The following is an 11,435-nucleotide window of genomic DNA, read 5'->3' as shown; positions in this document are numbered from 1 at the left end:
CTGCAATGGAGTATTTTGGTGGGGAAGAGAGATTGGACTTAACTCCCACTCCAATAAGAACTAGTGGGGGTTTGTAACCAAGGAGCAGGGTAAGGTCAGGGTATGGAAAATTGCTAGGAGAAAGTATCACGGATAACAAGTTTGCAGCTAAACTAGCTTGATAGTATTGCTGAAAGCTGGTCATGATGATAAGGTGTTGAGGGTGGTCAGATACCAAGCACAGGAATTTTTCCTAAACTGACTTAATTGGATTTTGCTCAAACTGGGTTCCATAAGGTCACAGAGGAAAGAGCAAGCCAAACCTAATCAGAAAAGACTCAGGATCCTGAGAAAAGTGTTGGTCAAAGGAGAAAGTCTTTCTCACTAGATACATGGATACCCTGTGACCAGCAATTCTACTCTTGGCATATACCCAACTGAAATCAATACTTACAACCATGGCAATTTTATTTTTAATAGCCGCAGACTGGAAATAATCCACATGCTCATCAACAACAGATGGTGTTAATTGTGGTCTATTTTTACAATGGAGTACAATGGAAAAAGAAGACTTTACTGCCCTATGTAACATTATGGATGAATTTCATTCAAAATTTATATTTTTATATAAAATGTTATGTCATATAAAAATGTTATGTCATAAGAGCCAGACACAAAAATATAAAAATGTTATGTCATGAGAGCCAGACCAAAAGTTCATACTGTAAGTTCATATTTAAATAAAGTTCAAAAATTGGCAAAATTAATCTCTAATTAATTTTGAGAGAGTAGAGATCAGAGTAGTGATATAGATATCTCATTTGTCACTCGTGTGTGTGTGTGTGTGTGTGTGTGTGTGTATCACCTGAGGAAACACAAAAGAGACTTAGGAGGCTGGATTTATTCTGGTTTTAGAGTAAGGCAATCCCTCAGGGGGTTAACTCCATGTACTTCTGACTTGTGTTATTTGGCACATCTGCACTGGCTCTCCACAGGCTGGATTCCAGCTGCCATTTTGCAGTGCTTTATCTGAAAAATCTAGCACTAGACTTGGTCACCAGAGAGTGGAAGGGTACCACAGCCTACACAGTGGCAGCCACACTTAATAAGGCCCTGTCCTTGGGACAGTGGTTTTAGCAGATAAATAGCAGCCAGGACCCTCCACTGAGAAAACGGTCAAGGCCCAGCCAACTGGAAGAATAAGCGAATCTGTGGAGGAACCTATATTGGGTCTCTTACACAATTACAGGTCTGTTACAATTCTAAGAGTGACTCATATTAATGAATAGACTCATCTTATTAAATACCATCAGATTTTCTTGACCCCCTCTGTCTATGAGACTGTCAATCACTTGCTATCTACCTCAGTCATTCACTATCAACTCCCTGTAGTTCCCAGTGGTCCCTGAGGCCACCTGGCACCCTGTGGAATCCTTAACTTCTCACACACCGTAGGTCATGGGCTCTCTCTTTCTGTGCGAAAGGCCACAGCTCAAGGCCTGGTTTCTTTGTCCAGTCCCTTACAAAACACACAAGGGTGTTTATTTGAGAGTTACACCCAGAGCAGTAAGAGTGAGGGGAAGGGAAACGAGTCAGGGAAGATTGGGAGGTAATGAAAGGAAAAGCATCACTAAGTTGGCCACTGTGCTCTGATGGGGAGACCTAGCAGGCCAGCCTGCCTTGGGCTCTGTTTGCTAGGGAACTCAGGTAAAGATACATAAAGTTGGGTGTCTGAGGTATTTTGTAACCTAAAATTTTCATTTGGTATGTATACCAAATGTCTTCATCTTTTTTGTATAAAGACATATTTTGGATGATCTGGACAACCACTTTATAATTTAGTACTTCTCTGTTTCAATGCTACATTTTCAGTTGCTCAAATTTAGGTACTAAATTAATTTTTATGAACTAATGAACCAAAGAAAAGGGAAATACAAGATGAAATTGGTGCTTATCACTCCATGAAGGCCAAATTAAGTTCGGATAAGGGATATTTCTGAGTAATTTGAATACACGAAAGTGGTGGTTAATTTGGGTTTTCATGGGAGGTTCAGCAAACTTAAAAGAATCTACAAAGTAGCTGACAGTTTAAAATTGATGTTTGGAGTAACATTTAATTTCAGCAAAGTAAATATTAATTTAAGCTTTATTGATTGGTAGGAAATGTGGAATAGACAAAGCAGAGATCTTTGTCTATTTGACCTTTTCAGTGGGAGGAAACCCTGAATTTTATAAGGACAGGGAAGGAGTTCTCTTTGCAAAGTGAGACACAGATTTTATCTTTTTTCCCCTTATATTTAATGATACCTATATTACTTGCTAATGTTTTTGATGGAAGTGGATTGACTTAGGGGAACATCAAGAGGGGCTGAGGTTATGTCAAGTTTGATGAGGATAAAAATACAGACCACTGTGAATGCTTATTGAAAATGCAGAACAGCCAAGTCTCCCCTGGGTAGGTGAGAGTTGGGGGTAGCGTTGGGTGGGTCAGTGCCCCTGGTTGGGCAAACATTTGTAAGTAAACAAACCTTTAAATAGCCAGACTGCTTGTCAAGGATGAATGTTTCCAGGGAATGGGTGTGGGCTCCCTCACCCTGACTTTAGCATCTGGCGCACTGGAAGGCAAGCCCAACACTCCTCCTAAACTGAAACATTTAAAAGTACACAACTTGATTCTAAGCAATATTTATTCTCCAATTGAAGACAATGCAATGAAACAATTTTAGGTCAAGAGGTTAAAGTTCTGTGATAATCCAACTTTGATAAGTTGAAAAATTGTGTCTATATTTTTACATATATATAGGGATAAAGAAAGTCGTCTCCATAATCCACATTTCCCAAAGCAATGGGATCATTAAAGAGTTCTGTCTTCCTCTTGATCCTGTACCTTCTAGAAGGGACCCTGAGCAATTCCCTCATTCAGCTGAACAATAATGGCTATGAGAGCATTGTCATTGCAATTGACCCCAATGTGCCTGAAGATGAAGCACTTATTCAACAAATAAAGGTAAGTTCAGATGGCAATTATCTGGGTTTTTTTTTTTTTTGGTAATTACTAATTAATAGTCTTTATCTCAAGCATAACATTGTGATAGAAGCTGAGTTCTCTCACTTCAGATGTGTGACACTGGCAAGTTAGATTTTTGTATGAGTTTCAGCTTCTTCTGTAAAATGGAAATAATAACACTTGGATATTAAGATACTTGTAAGGGATGATGTGAATGTAAGGCATGTAACTCAGAAACATTGTTGGCACTTAATAAATCATGTCTGCTTTTACTGACTGTGAATTATTTCACTGAAAATTATTTCACTTTACACTAAGAGTTAGCTAGCTACATTTGGCAGATAATGTAATTGCACAGAGGGTAGTTCTCTTGACTGATTTACCCCTGGGACACAGCAGACTCTTTTTTTATTCTCCTAAATGTAACCCCCTTCCCTGTGATGCTAAATACAAGCCCAGGATGCAAGCTGTGAACAACTTTGACCTTTTCAGTGGGAGGAAACCCTGCATTTTATCAGCCTCAAAAAAAGGGGCCCTCTCAGGATTGCTGAAGGGCAACACCTTACCTTGTTACCTCCTGTATGGGAAAAGGGAAGAAAAAAAATGCCTCCCATTCTGGCAGAGGTGCCTAAATCCCTGACAAATGGAGGAATTAGTGATGATCTCATGCCACAAAGAGCAAAAAATAAAAGGGAAATGCCTTATAAAAGACCGTCCTGGAATCTGGCTGCAGCACATCCAGAGGCAGTGTTGTGTAATGAGTAAGAGTGCTAGCCTGCAAAATGAGAACAATAATAAGTAGCTCCCTGATAGAATTCCATAAGGATCCAATATAAAAATGCATGCATATAAAGGCAAGCTGAGAGAAGGGTGTATAGAAACTCTACAATTCTTTGGATGTCTTCTGCAGCCTGAAGTTATCTCAACAGCTTAAAAACATAACTTCAAAATGCATAGTGCCTGGTACATAGTAAGCACTCAATAAAGGGTAGATGTAGCCATAAGTTACCAATCCCCTTTTATCTCTCTACATGGAAAGTTAATAATGCAAGGGCCCAGGGGGCCCTCCCTTAAGGATTTCTTGCTCCAAGCAGAAGTAAACCCAGAAAAGTGAAGTTTGGAAAGAGAAGCATCTCTGCTTACCAGGAGTTTGTGGGTAGAGTATTGCAGCATCAGGGAATGGGGAACAGAAGAACAGAAGGTGGAGGGGGCTCGTCATAAAGCTTGCCTAGTTAAACCAAATACCATCATGCTGTCTTTGGTAAAGGAAATTCATACATTTTGAAATTTCTCAATAATCAGAAAACTTGTGTGAGTTGTTGATTTCCTGTGAATTTGGAAATGGCATCAGCAAAAAATGAAGAAGACACTTGAAAAAATGAACAAGGAAAAGTGTAGGAGGAAAATGTGTCCAATGTGTTTCTCTCTCTGGCCAGATGGTGGGTTAAGAACATGCCAGGAGAATGCAGATCTTTAAGGACAATGGTATCTGTTGGATTTGAGCTCTTAAAGTACTTTTACCTTACTATCTTTGGGGAAAATGTACTTGTAACTACAGTTATTAAATTGGCTTTCTAGAATGAATACTAAATGGGTTGGGTGCGAGATAAGATGGCTTTCACCACTTCCTCCTCTGTGACAAGAACACATAGAGTTACGTGTAATGGTATGCCCAAAGTCCCTGAGTCATTAATAAAAGTGAATTCCTCCTTATTTGATGTTTCAGATCTGCAGAGTTGAGGGACGTCACCATGGGCTTTGCAGTCTTTCCTGCCTACCCCTCAATCTCTGCTTTAATAACCTTTCGGAGGGGAACTGTCCCCTTGGCGCCCTTTTGAGGACAGCCTCTAGGTCAACTTCTCTTTCCTTTTCTTCCTTCGTTCCTTCTTTCCTTCCTTCCTCCTTCCTACACTAAAGATTGAACCTCACGCATGCGGTCTACCACTGAATTGCACTCTCCTCAGTCCTGAAGTCAGTTTTAAATACTTCGCTCTGCAGGATGGTCCTCAAAGCTTTTTCTTCACCTACAAGACCGGTAGAGGGCGCTGCCGCGCTCCATCCACCGTACCTGAACTCCTGCCGATGTGCATTGGAGAAGCCCTGAGAATAAGTCTCACAGGTCCTCAGGGAATAGACCGAGAAGGGCGATAGCTGGGTCAAATGGTGGTTCCATTCCCAGCTTTCCTAGGAATCTCCATACTGCTTTCCATATTGGCCGCACCAGTTTGCAGTTCCACCAGCAATGTACAAGTGTACCCTTTTCCCCACATCCTCGCCAGCACTTATTGTTGCTTGACTTCATAATGGCTGCCAATCTTACTGGAGTGAGATGGTATCTTAGGGTGGTTTTGATTTGCATTTCTCTGACTGCTAGAGATGGTGAGCATTTTTTCATGTACTTATTGATAGATTGTATGTCCTCCTCTGAGAAGTGTCTGTTCAGGTCCTTCGCCCATTTGTTGATAGGGTTGTTTGTTATCTTGTTGTTTAATTTTTTGAGTTCTTTGTATACTCTGGATATTAGGGCTCTATCTGAAGTGTGAGGAGTAAAGATTTGTTCCCAGGGTGTAGGTTCCCTATTTACCTCTCTTNAAAAAAAAAAAAAAAAAGAACAGCCAGAAATTAAAAAAAAAAAAAAATAGAATAAGTCTCACAGATGGGGCAGAGTCAGGGAGATGCGTGCACACACACACGCGAGACAATCCAAAATGGGAGTATTTTGGAATCTCTTCAATGCAGGGGAGCCCAGGCACCACCTGTCTTGGCACAACTGTGCCAGTTTGCCACTCACCATGACCATTTCATTCATTTAGTCATTTGTTCATTCATTCAACAAATATTTACAGAGCATCTACATCACATCATGTACTGAGAATCCAGTTGTTCACTATCCCTGTCCTTAAGGCTTTTTGGTCCATCCTGTAAGCCATTAGCCACCAACCTTCTCTCAGTCCCAGAGTTAAATATCTATTTGGATATAAGGTGATCTTCTCAAAATTTTGAACAGATGCCAAAAGTTTCTGTTAAGACATGAAAAGCAAGAGCATTTTCACTGCTTGGTCTTCCTCTTGGGAGACTGAAAGTTAACATTTCAAAAGACAAAGTGTAATTTAATACTCTAATATAATATAATACTCAGGAAGTTTTACATACATATCTCAAGGTTTTGGTGATTTTTGACTCCATTTAAAAATTTTTGTACAATAACATGATGTTGAGCTATCTTAGCGTTTGTTAAAAGTTAGGATTTTTAAAAGAGGAAAATATAAATTCTTAAAAATCCTTTTTTTTTTAAACAACTGGCAAGACAACCATTATTCTTGTACCTGTTCAGGGGCAAGAAGTTAGGTTTTAAACCTAACTTCACCCATGTCTTAGTCTCATTTCATGGATTCTGATTTCCTTCACATGTACTAGCTGCTTCTTCCAGGTCCCTTTTGCTGGCTCCTACTCTGCTCATGTCTAAATGATGGAGTTCCCTTCTTTCCTCTGTTTATACTCTCAGTCCTAGCTGACCCAATGCCTTCTTTCCACAGCAATTGCTTATAAAACTCTCTCTGCCTTGTCATAATGCATCTCAGGGAGCCTGCAGAAGCATCTAATGCTACAGTTCTTAATAATGTTACATGTAATTTGAAAATAAGTAAAATGCCATTGTCTTGTATCTCTAGTATTATACCAAAAATAAATACTACTATAAAGGTTAGTATTAAATTTAGTTTAACTTAGTATTAAATACACAAATTATTACAAGACTGAGCAGATGTTGAGGTTATATTCACTTGAGGCTTTCTCTATATTATTTGCTGTGAGATCTTGAGAATTACACTCTCTAATTCTGTTACTCTCCCAAAGATTTATTGATCCTCAAGTGATCAAATGAAATGAAACCAGTAGATGACATTTAATAAACACTTATTTGTGCCAAGAACACACTGTTCCTAGTGCTTCACATGTTTGATTTCATTTGTTCCTCACACCAACCTTATCAGGTAGTTACTGTAATATCTTCCATTTTATAAATGGGGAAACTAAGGCTCAGGATTAGGAAGTGCCCAGTGTCCCATAAGAAGTGGTTGACTTGGAATGGAACCACCATTTGACCCAGTCATCCCACTCCTAGGTTTATATCCAAAGGACTTAAAATCAGCCTACTACCATGACACAGCCACATCAATGTTTGTAGCAGCTCAGTTCACAATAGCTAAACTGTGGAACCAACCTAGATGCCCTTCAACAGATAAATGGATAAAGAAACTGTGGCATATATACACAATGGAATATTACTCAGCCTTAAAGAAGACTGAAATTATGGCATTTGCTGATAAATGGATGGAGCTGGAGAATATCTTGCTAAATGAAATAAGCCAATCCCAAAGAACCAAAGGCCAAATGTTTTCTCTGATACGCAGATGCTAATTTTCTCTGATATTCTAATTCACAATGAGGGGAGGGCTAGGGAAGAATAGAGGTACTTTGGATTAGACAAAGGAGAATGAAGGGAGGGGAGGGGTATTGGGATAGGAAGGAGAATAAATCGGACATTATTACCCTATGTGCATATGATTAAAAGGACTGGTATAATTCTATGTACAACCAGAAGAATGAGAAGTTATACTCCATTTATGTATGAGGTATAAAAATGAATTCTACTGTTATGTATAACTAATTAGAAAAAACAAAAAATATATGTTTATGTGTGTGTGTATGTGTGTGTGTGTGTGTGTATGAAGTGGTTGATCCAGGGTTAGCATTTGCCTCTAGAGTCTCCACTATTTACCATTGTACCATGACACTAAGTATGTGGCAAACGCTCAAAAAGTTTAGATGGTATTATTGAAAGATATTTCACGTTTCCTCTTTCCATTTAGTCTTTTAAAAGGTAAAATACAGATGTAAATTTGAATGATTGGTAATTTAGTCCATTTTCAGATGTAATTATTGTGTATGTTTTCTTTCTTTCCAGGATATGGTGACTCAGGCATCTCCATACCTGTTTGAAGCTACGGGGAAACGATTCTATTTCAAAAATGTTGCCATTTTGATTCCTGAAAACTGGAAGACAAAACCTGATTATGTGAGACCAAAACTGGAAACCTATAATAATGTGAGATTGTCAAGTTCTTCTTTTGAAAGTCAATTTTCTTCTGTAATTTAGATATTAAAAAATCAAAATACTCTAGAATCAAGTGGATTATTCCAAAATTCTCCAACATGATAAGGTCAGTTTCTTTGCTGAAAGGCAGCCGTAATCAAAACCTCTTTTGAAATTTCAGGCTGATGTTCTGATTGCTGAACCTAATCCTCCGGGTAATGATAAACCATATACTGAGATGATAGGAGGGTGTGGAGAAAAGGGTGAAAGGATTCATTTCACTCCTGACTTCTTAGCAGGAAAGAAGTTGACTCAGTATGGACCACAAGGTATGGGTACAGATAAAATATTCTACTATATTACTCATAATCTAATCATTATATTTTAAAAGTGGATAAACAATAGCATTATCTTTGTGAGTAGCCCACATAAGCCAAATTACACTACTATAAACTGACAAAGCATGTTTTTCCATGTGAAACAGGAATTCAGAACAGTGCATTTCTCAGACATAATTTATTTTTTAAGATATTTAAATTTAATGTTATAATTTTGAAAATTATTATAGTACCAGGTAATAGCTGTAAAATAGTTTAATATGTAGTACGAAGTTTTTGTAGATCCAAGACTCACCTGAATTAAACCTTCTTCCTGCAATTCATATAGTAGCCACCAGATGGCACATATCAACAGTACTCTCAGACTTTTATGTTTTCAAATATAACTAGATCTTCTCAAAATGCAGGTTCTAAAAAAAAATTGCAGGTTCTGATTCAGTGCACATGCAGAGGGATTCAGTAACATGCATTTTTTAACAGGCTCCCAGTGATGCTGCTACTGCTGGTCTGTGTGCCACAATGAGTAGCAAAAAAGAATAAATACCCTTACAGTTCAGCTCTCAAAAGATAAAGAAAAAGCCTAATTTTCTTTTACAAAAGAAACTTTTAATCATTTCTTTATGAGCTATATAGAGCAGTCTTTGGAGGAAATATTAAAATAAGCAACAAAGTATTTATAATGTATGCTTTCCAAGTATAATCAATTGTGATTTACTAAATGACTAGTATTATATATTTTTTTAACCTGAAGTCTCTAGAATCGGCTTGATTTCCTTTACTTAGACAAAGAAGAGAAAACAAACAAAAGACTTTGGTGTCTCCATGCCCCACCCCCAAATACACTAGAGCACTTGTCAGAAAAGTGTCAAATGTATGTCTTTGTTGTTCTCTATGTGCCCAGATTTGGCAGAGAAAAAGTCATATTGCCTGTTCTCACAAATGGGATTCCAGTGTGGGAAAATAGCAAGATTATGGAAGAATGACAATATAACAAGCACTATAATTGGAATAATAAAAGAACAATGGTCTAGTCTGAGTATGTCCAGGAAGGCTTCCAGGTGGACAGAAGCTTGATTTTTAAAGAACAGGAGGTATCCTGGCAGAAATAAGGAGAGGGATTCCAAGAAGAGAAAAACCTATAAACCAGAGATGAGCAAGAACATGAGGTAGCCTGGAATGTAAAAGTTCAAGAATTTAGCACAGAGAATTTTGAAAATGGGTAGGGAACAATAGGAAATAAACTCTGGAGAGGAGCAAGGCCTAAATCCTCAGGAAAAGACAGGAAAGCAGTTTAGATTTCATGAAGAGCCAACTGACATTTACTAGGTCCCTGGTTAACATCTGATGACCCAAAATAAGTATTTGTATTTTACAAAAATGTACACTTGTCATATTTGACCATTCTCAGGAAACAAAGTCTCTAGTATAAAAAAGAAAAAAAATATCACAAAGCATAAAACATTAGAAGACTAACTTTTCTTCCAGTGTGAGAAGGTTATGCTACACTTCTTATTGTACTCAGGTGTTTGAAATATTTTCTCACAGGTAGGGTTTTTGTCCATGAGTGGGCTCATCTACAATGGGGAGTATTTGAAGAATACAATGATAACCAGAAATTCTACTTATCCAACGGAAAACCGCAAGCAGTAAGGTATTAAAATGCAAACATTTTCCCCTAACTTAATTAATTTAAAAGTATCAGTCTTGTTTTCTATCTCTAATTCATTCTCAGTGCATTCTTTTTCATCTTTTAATGAAACTACCACTTTGTTTATTTTACAAGTTCTTCATTTAATCGAGTTCTCTATTTTGCAACTAGAAATCATTGGCTTTTACTTAAGTGTACCAACTATCATATGCCTACAGTCACCATGTGAAATGTCTCCATTTCCTGTCAGTGACATAAGAACTAATGGAGCTCTTTAAGGCAGAAAGATGTCTCTGTGGACTTTTGTTAGTATGAATGGGCCTGGTAGGGACTGTGGAACTTAGCTAAAAGACAATCCAAATAGTAAAGCAAAGGCTGGGATGTGGCTCAGCAGTGAAGCACTTGCCTAGCATGTTTGAGGCCCTGGGTTCAACACCCAGCACTAAAACAATACAGAAATAAGACAAAAACACCTTACAGTTTGAACTAAACTCTATGTAGTATCAGTAGAAAACAAACTGAATCACGTTTATAAAGTATGCTTGGCTGCCATGGTTTTATGGGGAAGTTCTTCTATACAGTTTCCCTATATATAAACTGCTTTAGTACAAACATAAATGATAGGGAACTTGCCAATTTAAAGAGCTATAATAATTCAGATACTAAAACCTGACAGATGAGTTGGAAAAAATTGTGTACACCTTTGTAGAAATCAGAGGCAAAGATTTTAAATGAAAGGATAATAAGATCCAAGAATTGGTGGAATTAAAGGAATAGGAAACACACTAAGGCTCAATAGGATGCTTCCAACAATTCAGCAATGTTGTGAAATTAGGGAAGTAACTAGTGTAGTACCTAAAGTAAAGCTAAAAAATAAATGATTATTCCAATAGATTCTCATAAAGATACTTGATAAAATTTCACATTTATTCTTGAGTTAAAAAGTAATAAACTCTTTTTAAAGAGCAAAAGTTGGTACAACACCCTTTTCATTTCTGCTGCCAGTCCTAATCAGATGATGGCTCTTTCAGGAGATGTACTCAGCTTTGGTTGGTTTGCAGAATTTATTTATTTATTTATTTATTTATTTATTTATTTATTTATTTATTTAGTGTGTGTTGGGGGGTGTGGTACTAGAGATTAAACCCAGGGCTTCATAATGTTCAGTGAACATACTAACACTGAGCTAGATCCTCAGCACCTCATTCACAATCTTGATTTGATACAGTCATTTCCACCTGGAGCAGGTGGTATGGTGTAAAGGCTCAGAACTCAGGCTTGACCCCCCCACACACACACACACACTTCTCCCACATGAGCATTACTGTTCCCTACTTTTCTTTTTCATTACTACAGTCAAGCTCTATG

The 11,435-nt window shown here is 37.8% G+C and overlaps 1 protein-coding gene across 1 annotated transcript in view; it reads left to right on the top strand.

The window, feature by feature from the left end:
• The first annotated feature begins 2,719 nt into the window (after positions 1–2,719).
• Positions 2,720–11,435, top strand: part of Clca1 (chloride channel accessory 1) — a 30,061-nt gene continuing 21,345 nt past the window's right edge. Inside the window, exons 1-4 of the mRNA XM_015504713.2 lie at positions 2,720–2,986; positions 7,953–8,093; positions 8,263–8,410; positions 9,965–10,070. Of these exons, the coding sequence (XP_015360199.1) occupies positions 2,825–2,986; positions 7,953–8,093; positions 8,263–8,410; positions 9,965–10,070 (557 nt within the window). The 5' untranslated portion in view covers positions 2,720–2,824. The remainder of the gene's footprint in view (positions 2,987–7,952; positions 8,094–8,262; positions 8,411–9,964; positions 10,071–11,435) is intronic.

The sequence above is a fragment of the Marmota marmota genome, unplaced genomic scaffold (genome assembly GCF_001458135.2).
Source record: "Marmota marmota marmota unplaced genomic scaffold, marMar, whole genome shotgun sequence".
NCBI lineage: Eukaryota > Metazoa > Chordata > Mammalia > Rodentia > Sciuridae > Marmota > Marmota marmota.
This window is presented reverse-complemented; position numbering and strand designations above follow the sequence as displayed.